At 40.7% G+C, this 16777-nt stretch overlaps 2 protein-coding genes across 5 annotated transcripts in view; both read right to left on the bottom strand.

Moving 5' to 3' along the window:
- Positions 1–2366: 2366 nt before the first annotated feature.
- On the bottom strand, positions 2367–4166 carry LOC310869234 (uncharacterized protein). Of its 2 annotated transcripts, none has more exons than XM_083779859.1 (2): positions 3663–4166; positions 2367–2755 (listed from the first exon to the last, which is right to left on the bottom strand). In XM_083779859.1, exons 1-2 carry the CDS (start codon positions 3868–3870, stop codon positions 2460–2462), a joined length of 504 nt encoding a protein of 167 aa, XP_083635985.1. In that variant the 5' UTR covers positions 3871–4166; the 3' UTR covers positions 2367–2459. The 2 variants fall into 2 exon arrangements, with proteins under 2 accessions (XP_083635985.1, XP_083635984.1); XM_083779858.1 differs by having other exon boundaries at positions 3654–4166.
- Positions 4167–7538: 3372 nt separating this feature from the next.
- The window catches only part of LOC310868398 (choline transporter-like protein 2), a 32964-nt gene continuing 23725 nt past the window's right edge, over positions 7539–16777 (bottom strand). For 2 of the 3 annotated variants that reach the window (XM_083778830.1, XM_083778829.1), the window contains exons 13-22: positions 16603–16695; positions 16238–16322; positions 15502–15764; positions 15214–15308; positions 14941–15044; positions 14785–14858; positions 14416–14486; positions 14211–14299; positions 13776–13860; positions 9568–12033 (exon numbers count right to left, since the gene is read on the bottom strand). In XM_083778830.1, the coding sequence (XP_083634956.1) occupies positions 11828–12033; positions 13776–13860; positions 14211–14299; positions 14416–14486; positions 14785–14858; positions 14941–15044; positions 15214–15308; positions 15502–15764; positions 16238–16322; positions 16603–16695 (1165 nt within the window). In that variant the 3' untranslated portion in view covers positions 9568–11827. Of the gene's footprint in view, positions 8910–9567; positions 12034–13775; positions 13861–14210; positions 14300–14415; positions 14487–14784; positions 14859–14940; positions 15045–15213; positions 15309–15501; positions 15765–16237; positions 16323–16602; positions 16696–16777 lie in introns of those variants that run through there. The other variant, XM_083778831.1, reaches the window with a different exon arrangement.

Consider the following 16777-nt stretch of genomic DNA (forward strand, 5'->3'; position numbering starts at 1 on the left):
ACTTACTTACTAAGTAAGTGAACCCTTGACCAATTATGGAGTCATCATACATCATAGTCATAGATATGTCATGAGTACGACTGGTATACAATCAGATGCCTATGCTGTTATATGCTGCTACAATGTCTGAAGGAAGACAAACAAAAATATGTTTTACCCATACCTTTATAGATTATGCAACTGACCAAGACATTATCTTTTCCTTTTGGCAGATAGCTGAGGTATTTCTTAAGACACATCAACATGTTAAAATGCCAGATGTGTGGAGCATTGTTTTTGGAGACTCTGTTACTCCTATAATAGTTCCTGGGATAAGCATTGATGAAAAAATGCACAACATTTCCCATAATGGCCTAAAAATAGCCTATTAAATGCAATTGTGTTCTTTTCATAGCCATAGCCTACTACTTTTCATCTTGGGCTAATAATAATAATAATGTGGTGTTGACTTGATTGTCATCTGGAGTCTGGGGTATGTATCTTCTTGTGTGTGAATATTGTCAATTGAACTTGGATGTGCATGCAGATCCTTTTTTTAAATATATGGCCCATAGAATAATGAATAGACTATATTAAACTAATATAAATATAAAGGGATTATATATACCAGGGACTTTGACTTGTTTTCTTTGCTTTTTCTGATTGACCTACCTACGGATCACACCAATGTCAGTCTTATGTGGATTGTGCAGTTGTCATTGCCACTCACTGACATTTTGCACCTAATCACACAATGATGTGTCCAGGTTTGCCGCCTGATTTGACCGAAAGTAACACTAACCCTCCCCCGAAAGCAATAGCTACTGAGCTGCAGGCTAACTATAGTTAGTTAAGGCTTAACTAATGTTCATAAGTATATAATGCATAGTCTACTGCTATGTTTCACACACCTTTATCTTATCACAGTAATATATCTTATCTCATGTAAATATGCAGCTATTTTTGGTATTTTTGCTCTTTCTTGTTTTAACTTGTTTCCTCCCTTCCTTCCGCCTCTTCTTCCCTTTCTTACTTCTATGAAATAAGTATAAGATGGGAACGATGCACAAAAAATCTTCTTCCATAGTCTCAGGACAGATCTGCTATATTCACTATTTGCAATTAACACTGTTGAAATCACGCATCGTTTGGGAAACACTGATGTCCACCCAGGCCAGGGGTATAGGCCCCCCTTTTCCCCCTCAATCATATACAGTACAGTAGATCTGCCATTTTGCTGAATGTTTGCCTATTAGGACATTCCGAAAATAGCGACGTATTCCCGAATCCAAGAAAGCAGATGAAAGTGCAACATATAAACAAGGTGCATGGGCTCAAAGACACCTATTACCAAGGTGCCTTTGTCGTCAACCCCTGTAAATAAGGTCCAATCTTACTCAGTTTATTTACCATCCTCCATGTGATGTGTTCTGCAGGCATTATAACGGTAAAGAGTAAGCTGCAGCGGTTTTGTTAAGTGAAAGACAGCTACAGGGGTACAAGATGTAACATATGTCATGTCTCCTTGTTGTGCAAGTCGCTTTATTACTGTTGACCATGACCATACTGTAATTCATCTTGCACACAAATGAAGAATCATTGAATGAATCAGACTTAAATATCAATCATTATAGGCTGGTATCTCTCAATGATGGCTAAAAAACAGTTTTGAGTTATGAAATACTATCAAAGTATAAGACTGACAAAGACAAAAAGGCAGAGGGTCCCCAGAATTAGAACACTGGTAGGCTATACCGCAGTGGTTTTCAAATCTTTGGATTTCAAGGACCCCCAATTTTGTCCTGTCTAGACTCTAGTCTAGAGAGTGCAAGTGGAACCAAACGAACCCTATACACATACGCAGGGCTTCACATTAAGGCTTGTCCGCTTGTCCGGGACAAGTCATAAATATTTCCAATATTTTACTTGTCCGTGACTGACAAGTGACTCTTGGTTTGACTTTTTCTGTGATGCTCCTAGCAGCCAACAATATTCTCCTAATAATCACCTTTCCAATATTGGTAATAGCCATAGAATGTCTGTGATCTTTCATTTATTCCAAATACACAGCAATAGATTGGTCCTATCCATGTACGTTTAGCAGACTGACCATGTCGGCATTTAAACTTGTAGCAATGCGTTTGTACTAGGCCCTACTGCGTTTGTACCACCTAATTCATTCCTAAGATTTGGAGTCAGATATTGTGCTCTAGTTTCATATCCATTTAAAAGTTCTGGCAGAAAACGAGTTTTAAGTAAAATATCACCACTTTTACGTAAGTAAATTTGAGTGCCTCAAAATGAGTGCCTCAAAAAGTTAATGTCAAGCCCTGAACATATGGCCTATGGTTCCACTTGCACACTCTCAGAGTCACAGACCTGTACGGCTCTATTTGGTTCCTATCCATGATTTACCCCCTAGAACCCCCTCAAGGACCCCTGGGGGGTCCCCGAACCCCACTTTGAGAACCTCCGGGATACTACTGAACTCCGGGACAGCCCCGGGGGCTGTCGGAGAGGCCGTGCGGTGGACCACTGCCTTGGTCCTTGGGGTTGGGGCTGGGTGGATGCGAAAGGAGGGAGAAGATGAGGGGCATGGCGGCCGACCCGTCCTCATCGGTGGGCAGCGGAATGACCACATCGTCCTGGTCCCGCAGGTGATGAAAGGAGTTGGTGTTGGAGAGGTGCAGAGACGGAGGCGGGTGGCTCTGGGCCACATGCAGCAGGTTGTTGTCCCTGTCTTTGTCACCGTCCTCGGTGGGGCCCAGCATACAGTCTGCAAAGGGTATGCGGGGAAAATGGGTTGGAGAATTTTATCAGTGGTACTTCAAAGTGAACCTGCAGTGCAATTTCAAGGACCCACGTTTGATATGCATTAGGCCACAGTTGATACAATTAGGAGACTGGAGGCAGATATATTGTATTTTCAAAAGCTTATATGTATTATAATCATTAGTAGAGAACAGAAGTGATAAGCAAGCCCACATCACTTTCCCTTTTTCAATCTCTTGATAAATCATGAATGTCCATCTCATCGTTTTCACATCTCTTAAGGCACAAATGTTCTGTCAAGTCTAGCTGCAATCGAACAATATCCCTTATTTTTGTACATGCTTGATCATGTGCATCATTTACTGATGGCTATACAACATTCTGATATTAAAGGGTCAACTGTCAAGGTATTTTATCCAATGACTTTGCTATTGATTATCATATTTATTATATTATTATCAAGTAAATGAGAGTAGTGATATCGACAACACAAAGCTATGTTGGCTCCAAAAATAGGCAAAAGCATTGCAAATTAAAACTATGATTCCTGTTTGTCCATGCATGTGTCCTATAGTGAGAGTCTTGTAGCAGTAAGAGTTCACTCTAGCTTGATTGTGGGTTTATAAGGACATACATATGTGCTCAAATGAAACGAATAAACTTGAATGCAAGGTTGTTTTGTAAAAGATAATAATTTCCTTATTATAGTTCACTAAAACTAAACTAATTAAAATTAGGTGTGGGGAGGGTGTTTGTATTGTATATTTGTATAACTTAACGAAACATTTATAAGCAATAACAAAACTATGCAAATCCACTGGAAAGTGGAATTAATGGAATTGAACAAAAAATTACAAGCACGAAATAGAAATGAAAACTAATGAAAAATCATAGTAACTCACATCTATTACCTGCGATGTCAAAGGCCAGGTCTTTGATGAGATGTCCAACAATAACATAGGCAACTCCAACCAGGGCCAGCGCAGCCATCAGTAGATATAGCACCGGTTTAGGCAGAGGGAACAGCTCCTTTGCCACAGGCTTGTTGTACTGCTTGTATATGGGCTCTTCTATGGACGTAGAGTACAATGCTTGCGCTCCAACCGTGAAGTTATTCATGGTTTAGGGGAATAATAACGTGATATTCCTTCAGAGAAAGACAACTCTGATCTCTCTCTCTCTCCCGAGGTTCCACTCAAGACTGAATCATCGAGGTAATGTTATCCCCAAAGCTGAACTCTAATCCTGATTGGAATAGTCGATAGCCTGTAAAGAAAACGACAAGTCACAGGGAAAAAACCCACAAAGATTGTCAGAAACTTAACAAAATGAATTTGTGCACAGCAAAATCACTACATTTATGACTTTGCATTTGCCTACCTTATTTCACAAACCGCTTAAAATATTTCATTGCAAATAGCTAATCCTTCTGTTTAAGCCAAAACACTTCCCTTCCATGTGACTGTCGCAGAATGTGGAGGTTTGCAGTACCTGTTGTAACTTCTGCAGGGCTATTCCTGCCACTGTCCTTGGTGCTGAAATGAAACGCACAGTTTGAACCAGCCCTCGCCCATTCACCTGCTGTGTGATGGTGTAACTTTCTTTGTTAGGAACCCCAGGCTATTTGACCGCCAGGGACCCCCAGAAGAGATTTGTGTTAAATAGTTTCTAACTTATTCAATTGTTTTCACTATTTTATTTTAACTACCGCATTTCAAAAATAGCAGGTCTACAGACTCACTTCTGATTTCTGAACTGCACCAAACTTGGCCAAAACACTTGGGGGACACACGTGTGTCTCCCAAGGGTCATGTAAGGGGCACACATTCATAGAAATTCTGCACACAGTATGTCTAGGTATCAGTAAACTGCACACTAATGTATCACAATGCACATCAATCAATAAGACAGTGGTAGCAATTTGTTCTATTTTTTTAGAATGATAGTTGTAAGATTTGTCTTAAGTCATGATTATAATGTTATCAATTTAAGCCTCTTTAAAAAGAAGGCGTTTTTGGCCTGGAGGCACTTTGTGAAAAATCTGTCAAATCAGTACTTGGCCTTTAATTTAGGTGGGAACCCCCAATAACCCCTGGACCCCACTTTGAGAACCGCTGCAATAAGGACCAGTCCACACTGTAGGCAGGACAGAACCACCAGAGCCCCCTTAGCCAGCAGTGTTGCCTCTTCATTAATTTGCCCGTGATAGGCAGATAGGATGTCAGTGTCACATTACCTTCATCTATAAAGATAGTATAAAATGTAGGACCAAGTTCTCTCTTCCCTGTGAGTGTCTCAGTTCAAATATACCTACTACACAGTAATGATAGCCATAACATAATATGTCATATTGACATTCAATATGACAGTGGGTTTGCTGCTGTCACAGAAGGCATGCAGACTCAGAATGCAAAGTCCATCTCCGCTACTCATTTGGGACTCAATCAGTCACAAAAAGCCACATACCCCAAAATCTCATGTAAGACCATGCATGTTTAACATGTCTCAGAACTGTGCCCACAGTCAAATCCTCTATGGTAATTTAGCTCAAATATAGTGTTGAAATGGAACCAAATGGACCCATGCCCATTGCAACACAAGAGTGCACAAGAGGAACCAAATGGACCCATACTGATCCACAAGGGGGAGGGGTGGAGGTCTTGATCTGTCCGATGATGCTCACCCCACCCCTGTATCCCATTTACTGTGATGGATTTAAAACCGCTAGAGACGAGAATAAACCTCCGGATATTATTTGCTGGACAGATCTCTGTTCCATCCATGGTGTCCAGTAATATTCCACAATGTCAACTTGTCAAGGAGAGGATCTCAGAGAGTTTGGAGAGCAGGCAAGAGGGTGATTTATTTTAAGGGGTCAATTTTACTTCAGTAAAACTACTTAATTCCTTTGCTTAATTAGGCCTACCTTTTCAAAGAAGTATGTTTATATGTGTTTACTTTCATGTTACTCCACTATAGTTTTAACGAAATGGACCTTTTACGCCAATACATTTCCACATTAACCCCATGGCACCCCCTATGCTGGGCAAATAGTCAATCAATTTCAAAATGCTTAATGTTTTTTCTTTACACAAAAATAGCAGATCTACAAGCATATACCATGTCACACTGCGACGTGTAGTAAGCTTGTAGATCTGCTATTTTCACTAGTTGTCCAGAACTGGTGTGTAGGTGGACATACAGTATATGAACAGATATCATCTCTGAGTGGCAAGTTTGGACAAAAGGAGATACTGTCCGAGCGTAGCTTACACACATTTAACAGATACATGTGAAACAGCTGAAATGTCAGCTAATTTGACTAAATATATCAGCATGAGAAACAAGGCCCAAGGTTTTAGATTTCTTTCTAAATTTACATTTTCTATAATCTTACCTCATAGCAATACTCATATTGGAATATTCAGACCCTCTAAGGTTACCAACAAAAGGTACAGTGGGTACACTAGAGTGATTGAATACAATGTGGGCTTCTGCCAACACTATAGGATGACACTCCATAGCACCTCTCCAGTAACACTCCACACCCAGACACTGCCATAAAGTCACCAAAGCAGAACATGAACACTAAATGAAACCATAGAACTTAATTTATTGCATTGCAATCCAAGAGCAAGAGAGCAATGTCCGGCCCAGGCCGTAGCGTAACGGTCTGGGCACCGGACTGGTGATCCAGTCGCGGTGTGCCGCGGGTTCGACTCCCGAACCCGACACAGCCTTTACCGCATGTCATCCCCCCATCTCTCTCCCGTTTCCTGTCAGCCTACTATCTGTCCCTTAAATCAATAAAAGGCGTAAGCCGCAAAAAAATATCTTAAAAAAAAAGAAAAGAGAGCAATGTCCTGGACCTATAGGCTAAATTAACTCTCACAGATTATTTGATTGAAACATATTGGCTTCTGCATAGCTTGTGTATTAGTACTCCAACAAGTACTGTACCTCCAGAACAATGGAGGGGGGTGAGCCATTCATTATCCATGCATACTTTTCATTTGACCAACAACAACAAAACTGGTTCTAAATGTTCTCCTTTGACAAACATTGATTCTAAAATCTAAATGTTATATGAGAAATAAGGTAAAATAAATATGGGGCGAGATAACCGTGCTTTGGGGCGAGAAATCCACGCTGTGGGGCGAGATATCCACGCTTTTCGAAAAGTGAAGACGGCCGTGTATATCCACGGGATACACCCAAGCCGTGGATAAACACGGAACGGATATCCCAAGCCGGGTCGTCTAATTCCAGGGCGAGATAGTCTTCACTTTTCGCGGCCAATATAAAAAGGATGGGACCTAGTCGGAAGACTGGGTACCTTTTAGTAAAATATAACCTTAATCCCAACCCAGCTCAGTAAAACTACGCCTAACCCTGGCTATAACCTTAATCCCAAACCTATAACTTCAGTTTTGCATGTCATTGCTTCTCACTTGCATCTTTCTTTGTCCAGTGGTGGATAGTTTATTTATTTTTTAAATGGGATTCACACTAGTGTTAAGCCTGGTTTATAGGCCTACTTACAAAAATAGCAGATCTACAAGCTCTCAATGCTTGTAAAGTCTGCTAATGTTGAAGCATAATTCACAATTCACATAAAATACTCTCCCCATGCCTTCTGGTGGAGACAATTAAACAAGACAACCGTGGAGACGGTCCAATCTGGGATTTGAATTTAGCTCAATATTTCCATCCTGTGGACAAATGTGGAACAACATGCAGTAGTAAATAGTGCATGTGGCACAGGTAGGAATACCTTGACAGAGAAGAAAAATACAAAACAATGTTTATTAACAAAACACTATAAAAACACGGAGGATAAATATGACACTTACTGCTCCTCAAAGGCAGTTTCATTCATTTCTGTAGCTCAGTCTAAACTTCAACAGATTAAATGATAAACGTATTGCATCAGATTCCTGCCTGGGTCGTTTCAATATGCTTTCAAAACAAGTAACCTTTGGGAGGAAGTTTTGAACAAAATTGCTTTGGTAACAATGTCAGGTATTAATTTCAATGTTACAGAGCCCATAAAAAAAAGCTATGTGTATCTACAATATCACATTCTGAGCACAACTTCATGCAACATACTTCAATATATAAAAATATAACCATACTAAATTCCTAAAATTGGCATACAGACATTTTAGTGATACCCAAAAGGTGCGTAACATTTCAAATACCTTTTGGCTATCGACTGTATTTAAAATGAAAATATTTTCAAAATGCACTCAGCACAAGAACTATAACAATGAAAGCATGTTTATCTCGCTCAAAAAAAGCAGAGACATGCAGCATTAAAACTAAGATTTGGGGGGGCCGTGACCCCATATTGTGACCTGAGGTGAGCTGACATGTGTTCAGCAGAGCAGTGCTTCTCAAAGGCTAATTCCTCCAGGGTTGAACCTGTTCTCCCCGATTGTTTCAACTGGAAATTAATTGGTTCAGAACTGGAACCAAAATGTATTAAATTTTTTCTTTTGGGAACCAAAGTGCGCGTGTCAATATTCTACAGGTTGGAAGATGCAGATTCATGACGTATCCTTGATTACAATGGTTCTGCTTAAACTTGGCTGGTTCGCTAGAAAGCACCAAGAATCGGTTCTAGAACCAAGGTTCTTTTGGTTGCAGATGAGCCAAAGTGGGGTCTGAGGAACACCCAGCGGTCCTTGAGGGAGTTCCAGAGAACTGACAGGTAGTTAGGAGGAACCAAACCTTTAGTGTGTGCAAATTGGATACCAAATGGACCCATAACTCTCAAAGTTATGGGGGTCGGTGGCCTAATTAATGCATAGTTAGTAAACTGGGGGTCCTTGAAATTAAAACATTTGAGAAGCGCTGCAATAGTGACACAGTCAACCTACATAACAAAACGGACGACACTTCTGATTATCACATCATAGGCACTTGGGTGATTTAACAGAACTGAGCTCCTTACTCAACCCTGCAATTCAAAAGGCATATTACACTGTACAAGAACTCTCCAAATATATAATATGGATTTTTTTTTAAACATTGCCTGTCGCTCTACTCTGCAGGTGCAGGCTCGGGCTTGTTCTTCTTGTTGAGTACTTGGCGGAGGCTCTCTGGCATCAGGTAGGGTCTTTCTACAGAGCCGTCGTTCCTCTCAAGATCCTCCACTACAAAAAGAAAGGAAAAAAAGGAAGTGATTAAATAAATCACATCAAACTAAAGCAAAAGCAAATAATTACTTTAAAGGTGGACTTTACTTAAACATATTACATATACAAAGTAAATGAAAAGGTAATTGAAAAAAACACTGGTCCCTATACGCATTAGGACAAAAGGAGAATGCAGTGATAGAAACTTGATTCAGCACTGCCTTATTTGATATTTTTTACTTTGTGGTAAATGCGAGGGACCTCTAGGCATGCCATTTCCATGGTAGGCTCCTCTCCTTGCCAACAATGAGTGAGACATGCATCTGCTGCATGGTGTCTGGAGGTTGCAACAAATCAGACCACTTGACCTGGTCACTTTTCAAGGTTCAAATTTAAAAAACAGCAAAAGTAGCAGATAGACAAGCTCAAAATGCTTCAAGCTTTTGATACTCGTGGCGTGTGTGACGCAAGTACTTTTGTATGGTCAAGAAGGGCATTCATTTACGAAAAAACACAAATGTTTAAATATGGAGATAAGAGGTTTCTGCCCGACAGCAACGATATACCGGTATATATAGTATGTCAAACCCAACAACCTTTCACACAAAGAAAGTACAGCTAAAGTTACCGTTGCTTAATTCAACTCCACACATTCAGATCAAAGAAAACAAAAACATTCAAATGTAAAAGGCAGTATCAGAGACACTGGGAACTTTAATCAATAATAATTGCCTGCATGCGAATACGATATGTGTCCAGCATTATCAGGACATCAGCTTCATGCAGCAGAGACTTGCCGACTCAGTTGACATCGTATTAAAACAGTCTGCAGTGTCAGGCACACACATGTCATGGCATAGAGGTAACAAAGGCATTATAGAACAGTACAGTAGTGATAAATCTTAATACTGCTTTTAGTCTCAAAAGGACAAATGTGTATTTACTAGACGTAAATTTAAAGGTAGTGAATAGTAAACAAAAAACACACCGGTGTGAAGTGTGGGGCGCTAATATATTAAAGTCTAACTCATGTTATTTAGGTGACAACACAAACATTAAATTCTCTTTATTGTTATGGCATTTAATGTTTGTGTTAGGGACAAGATGGTGTACATTTTCCCTCAATGGCGTTTTTAAAACAAACATTGAACTAAAAACAAACATTAAACCTGTATTAAATAGTGCATTGATGCTAGTAAAACATAGCCATCAGGGACGCAAGGATTTCAGCACATCAAGCATAAGCAAAGTGCGAACTATCAACCCACAATAACACTGTAAATTAGGCACATAAGTGACTTCAAGTTTGGCCAGTGGCAGTGGTAGGAACAACATAAAAAATTAAATGCTTGTACCGTTAGTTTACTCTTCCCTTAAAGCTGCAATCCATAAGATGTTTACACAATATGTACTTCCTGAGATTTTAACTCAGGCCTCCAGTCCTGCCCAAGAGATGGAATGTCTACCACCGAGCTAAGACAGGACACCCCACCTCAGATGTACTAGTTAGTATTAACGTACTCAATGTTGCTGTCAGGCAGAAACCTTGAAATATGGATTGTATGTCCATATTTCAACTTTCTATGTTCATATCAAAGAAGAGTGACGCACAAAAGTAGTGAAAATAGCCGATCTACAAGCTCTAGAAGATCACTATTCTTGTGAGTGTTTTTAAAGCCCACTTTTGTAGAGGCTCGGGTTGTGTAGTTACCTTGCCATGATGCAACTCCAAATATGGACAAGAAATCAAAAATAATTGCTTCAGTGATTAGAAATTGATAATTCAAAATATGCTCCTCATTGACTTACATTGTATGCTGAAACAGCTCTCAAAGTCACTCTTTTAGTACGTAAACAAACTAAGTTGATTCAGACAATATAGAGAATCACCAAAACTCATACCGTTTTATTTTTGAGTGGTGTTTTATAAAAATGTCAACTTCCTGTTGATTTTGCCATTTGTATTAGGAAGAAAACTCGGACTGGATCCGTGTATCTTCAAATAATAAAATCAACAGGAAGTTAAATAATTTATTTAAAAAAAGAACAGTTTAAAAAAGTTACTGTTTTGGACATACAAGGTTTCCACCTGACAGCGACGTCAAACACATTTGGCCATTGCAGTCAGATTGTTCAAAATAACATCTTATTTATTTATGGATTGCAGCTTTAACTTATAATCATTCAAGGTACAAATCTACTCTTATCCAGCTAAAGTCATTAGCAGAAAACGATCCACATAGGACACTAATATAAAGGTCATCATTAGTCACTTGTCAAAGGGAACTTTCTTGATATCACTGACCAGGCCGTTCCTCCTTTTGAGTTCAACCGTGTTTGGATTTAAACAAACTAACGTATGCTCATCAAAGGTCAGCACATCAACTAATTTGCCACATTTCTGACCTCCTGACCGCCATCGATATGACACTTCACTCAAACTCTCTTCTCAGATATGGAAGACATTTCTTTTTGTTTTTTTTAAAGATATGGAAGACATACTAAGTCAGTGATTCTCAACATGGGGGACCCCCAGGTTCTCAACGTGGGGCGCAGTGTCAAAATGGACCCTTACGGATATGGCTGTAACTGAGAATTCTTCAGTGTAGAATGAGGTTCCAGACATTCAAAACAACGGTATCAAATGGGGGGGTGGGGGACGGTCCGTGGCATAATGCATATAGTCTGTCGGGTGGAAACCTCATATCTCCCAAAATTGTTACTTTTCAGGATTCAAATGCAAAAACAGCAGATCCACAAGCTCACAACGATCTGCTACTTTTGATTATTTTGTGCAACGCTGTAGTGTGATCAAGTAGGGTGTTACTTTGCGTAAAAACACAAAGTTAGAAAGAGGTTTTCTGCCCGACAGCAGCGATATCAAACCGGGTTGTCCTGTTGCGTTGAAATGAAAAAAGGGCTTTGAGGTGGACAGGCTAAACCGAGTCGTCCTGCTGCGTCAGAGCGGGCTGCTCTTCCAGCTGGACGTGTTCGTCCTCCTCCGGCTGGGCTTGAGGCGAAGCAGAAGACAACTGGTCCTCTGTCTTCACCTCGCCTTTGTCCTCCCAGAGGATCTCACGCAGGGTTGAAGACATGTAATATGGCCTCTCGGCTGAGCCGTCATTGCGCTCCAGGTCCTCGCCTTGTTAGTGTGTGTATGTGTGTGTGTTTTAGGGTTAAGGGTATGTAGCGGTGAAAGGTCGATGGTCAGAGAAGCAGTAGGAAGAAGAGATGGAAGGAGATGAATTGAGGGAGGTGGGAAGGGAAGAGAAGAGAAGAGAAGAGAAGAGAAAGGAAGAGAAAGTCAGAACCACAAAAGGCACCCACATGCATTACACTCCCAATACCAGGAATTAAAAAGCTTAGAAATAGGGAATTGGGTGATTTTAGAGACGTTTTAATCAGTGGTTCTCAAAGAGGAGTCATTGCCAGGCCTTCATGCAAACGATATTAGGGGCGGCAGGCATGGCCACCAAGCTCTGGGATCGTAGCCTCGGGCACCACAACGGGTTTACCCTGGTCCTTGAGAGAGTTCCAGGTGGTCCACAGAATGGTTAGGAACCAAATGAACCCTTATGGTCCTGTAACCATTGCTTTATATATACACTATGTATTTGATTCATAAAGCCGTGGAATACTTGGAGCCAGTCAGGTTCTTTTAACTGCAATGATGGAGTGCTATTTGCTAGCATGATACTAAAAAACTATTAGTCCAATGATTTATGAAAGAAAACAAAATGATCTTTTTTTAGGCTTGAAAGGAGAGCTGTGAGTGAATGGAAAAGTTACAAAGTAGTAAATTAAGTAAAATCTGTTACTTTTAGTTACAGAAAGGAAATGGTCACAACAGCAATGGAGGAGTCATGTGCAGTCAGGTCAGTGAAAGGTGTGAAGATTTGGGGATTTGTGTAATTTCAGATCAGTCCATCATTACTCACAGCTCCCTATGTAGCCTATAAATTGCTTTTTGGAGTTACTTGGATACTAGCCTCGGAAACCCAGACGTTTTTATTTCCAGGGAGGAGAAAAAAAAGTCTGGGTCCGAGTCCACTTCAATTCGGCATAGAGTAGCGCAAACGTCGATCACTCTCTGCTGATTTCGGATTGTCTGCATCTTTGTTAAATTGACGCACACACGCACACATGTACACAGTACACACACACACACTCCTCCTCTCTCTCTCTGTCGCTCAATCAGTCTCATGTCGCGCAGCTGTGTCTAGATTCTCCCGGCGGATCCGGCCGGGAGCTGCCTATGCCATAGAAAGCATAGGTGGACCCCAGGCTACTTGGATACTGTCGGACAGAAACCTCTTATCTCCATATTGGGGTTTTTCGTAAATGAATGCGCTACTTAATTGATCATACTACAGTGTCACACAAAAGTATCAGAAATAGCGGATCTCCAACCTCAAAACACAAGTTTGGACATACGAGGTTTCTACCCGACAGACAATATACCCTGTTAGCAACCTGCTAGGAACTGAGCACTATGCCAGCTAACAGCTAACGTTTGAGCCTGAATTTCATACGTATACATAATGTCTAAAATCACTTAACTTACCCTGAAGATAAGTCACACATTTGTGAGTTCAGTAACACCATGCAATTTAGAATTAGTAGCAGCCCAACACCATAAGCAATTTAAAAGTGTTGAAAAGGTGTGGATTTGTGTGTGCATTTGATTCAGTCCGTCACGGAGCATGCTGTTGAATGGTCATCATAAAACCACCATTCCTTTCCCACATTAACTCTGGACATTCGCAATGTTGCATTTGTGTTTGTGTAGATAAATGGTTTGCACTGGTTTGCACACAATGTGAATAAAATATTCATGTGTTACAGTATATCTGTGTGTATACTGTATATATAATAAGTACTTACAGAAGCAGAGGAAGAGGGTGTCCACACACATGGCGTAAACGCTGAAAAAGCCGTGGGCAATGAGGTAGGAGCCGACCACCACAGTCTACAATAGAGGACAAAGAATATACATTTAGGGCAAATATACACTTTGTTGCACAACTATGATAAATGAGATGCCGTGCAACACGCTTTCATGTCAATATTGACAGCGACACTGAACTTTTTTTTTAACATTAGCCCTTAGCTAGGAGCAAAGACATTTGAGTGGTTAAAACAGCCAAAATAAAATAATAAATCATATATATATATATATATATATATATATATATTTTTTTTAAACGTTAAATTCACCTGACTAAAACTATTTTTCTTCTAGCCTAGACGGACACGTTCATCAGTTGTTCCGAGCCACCTGAATATCAAAGTGAAATCTTGACCATCCATCACACCTACCATGATGGGGACCCAGTAATAGTGGAGATTTGGGGCTGTGTCCTCAAAGGCCTTCACTCTCCCCGAGAAGAAGAAGAAAGCAAAGATTCCTGGGGCAGCAAAATGGAAGACATGTCACAAAACAGAACGCTCTATTACAGAAGGTTATACATCTAAGCAAAGTGTACAGTTGAAAGATGGGTAAGTGATGTGACAGCCGACTTACCCACGAGCCCTACGATGAGGAGTTTGCCCAAAAATAAGAGGAAATCTGTCACTTTGTCCAGGACAGCTACCCTGTGAGATCAAACAGAGTGACAATTAATTAACTGTGGGGAAACTAAATCGGTGATTCTACTCTACCACAATGTTATGCTGCGTTTACACCTTAGAGTATATACAGTGCCTTCGGAAAGTATTCACACCCCTTCACTTTTACCACATTTTGTTTTGTTACAGCCTCATTTCAAAATTGATTAAATTCGTTTTTTTCCTCATCAATCTACACCCAATACCCCATAATGATGAAGTGAAAAAGGTTTTCAAATATTTTGTTAATTTATTAAGGAACACACATGCACTCACACACACTCACCTGATTATGTTCCTCATGAGGAGGAAAAAGGCATTTTTGGCAGAAGTGCAAAAGTTTTTACCATAAATCGCCACCTAGGGACAAAAGACACTCGTTACATTTGAATGCATTTTCGAATTCTGAGTATAAGTAATGATAAAAGTGTCCAACACACACCATAATGTAGGCATTTCTGTTGAGGAACTTGATAAATTTCTCCAGACACCAGAAGCAGCACTTTAGACAGCAGAGACAGAACTTGGCACATTTATTCTGGGCTCCTGTGAGGGATCACACAACAAGGGCAAAACATTTACAATGTAGGTGACGCAAGTCCAAAATGGCTGCGGTGTGAACACTGTGTTAGCATGCAAGCTGTACCATCAAGACGATAGTGATTTTTACTTGTGTGCAGTATCGCGTAAATAAGTAAAAACAAGGGTAACACACCTTGGAGTTTGTGGTCCAGGTACTCCAGTAAAACCCTGATGATCTGAACGATGGACAGGATGAGAGAGCCGAAAGCCAGAGTTCCTGTATGGTACCTGTCGCAAACACACAGATTATACATGTTGTACGGCGAACACATGTTTGAGTGAACATTTCCTCAAACTGAGTAACATTCTAAAAACCCAACAAACTATACAACGAACTACACACATGCAGTGCTCATGTTAAGTTGCACCGAATGGTTAGCTAAATGGTCAAACTCTAATGTTAAATGTAATACACACACACCTGAGAGCTCTCCCCAGGGAAGCGAAGATAGGGAAGGCAGGCATGTCGTCCGGTTTGACGGAGGCCCAGTAGTACGAGGCGAACGCCCCCGCCAGGGTCATCTGTCCCAGGGCCGTGACGAAGTTGGCGCACCAGAAGAAGAGGAAGACGTTGTAGAACTGCAGGCCAATCAGGTACTTGTGGTAAACCGTCTCACCTCCATAGAAGGCAAACAGGCACTCGGCGTCAGGGCATTCTTTCTTCATCTCAGATGTGGTGAAGTTCTGAATACAGAACAGAGTACAATCGAGTGTCAATGATTAAATATGGACAAAAGTGAAACAAACATCTGAAAAATAAAGACATTTGGGGGAAAGATTTTCAAGATTTATGTAAACTATTGGCAATATTGCCTATGACAAGTGGACAAGTGACTTATTGTTGGTATCAGCAGAGCAAAGAGGACATGATCTATCCCCTTTATAACATGTTAAAACATCTAAGACTTAGATACCCAAGCTGTGCTACTCATGTGTCTGAGTTGTCGTTAAACTGCTTGCCTTTGTGCAGGTTAAGATTCTGGGTTCGATGGTCAGCTGATACCAACAATATGCCACTCTGACCTACTTAACACTGGTATGGTCATTTAAGGTGCCTTTTTACACAGAGTGCAATCATGTATTGTACTTTTAACAGAGAGCATTAAACATACTGAGTGCAATCATGTCATGTCATCATTAAACATAAGGTTACTTACAGCTGGCTCACACGTTTTCCTGGAGTGCTCACATAAGGTTTCATTAAACACCTTATAGATAGGCTCGTTGGAGGTGGACAGGAAGCTAATCATCAATCTGTCAAGGACAATGACTACCATGACTTTGAAAGACTCAACATTTCCCCACGAGTGGCGTGTAGAATATTAGGAATGACTCCATTAAATAGACCAGATTGGGTAAGGGGGGGGGGGGGGGGGGGGAAGAGAGAGAGAAAGAGAGAGAGAAAGAGAGAGAGCGAGAGAGCGAGAAGGCAGATGGTGGGAAAGCACCATATCTGTGCAATTTCCCAATACAGTCAATATAGTCTATAGTCAACAGCCATCCATTGTAACATGAAGGATACACAGCAGTGACTGCCCAGTAGGCAATGACCATGGCCAGGAGTACAAAGGTGAACAGTGGGTAAAACAGGGAAGACATCACGTGTGCAACAGCTCTGAAAAACAAAACAACAACAGAGTTTTGGTGGGCTGGTTGAGTGCAAATTGGGCTCAGTAAGAGTGTAAATCTCTGCCAGT

Source organism: Protomyctophum parallelum, assembly GCF_964188405.1.
Source record: "Protomyctophum parallelum genome assembly, chromosome: 13".
In the NCBI taxonomy this organism is placed as follows: domain Eukaryota; kingdom Metazoa; phylum Chordata; class Actinopteri; order Myctophiformes; family Myctophidae; genus Protomyctophum; species Protomyctophum parallelum.

What these genes read in the sequence shown, in the direction of transcription:
- LOC310869234 (XM_083779858.1), bottom strand. Translation starts at nt 3,870, where the DNA reads ATGAATAACTTCACGGTTGGAGCGCAAGCATTGTACTCTACGTCCATA. An exon ending in TGACATCGCAGGTAATAGAT is followed by an intron (nt 2,756 to 3,653) that starts GTGAGTTACTAT and finishes TACCCTTTGCAG; the next exon opens with ACTGTATGCTGGGCCCCACC.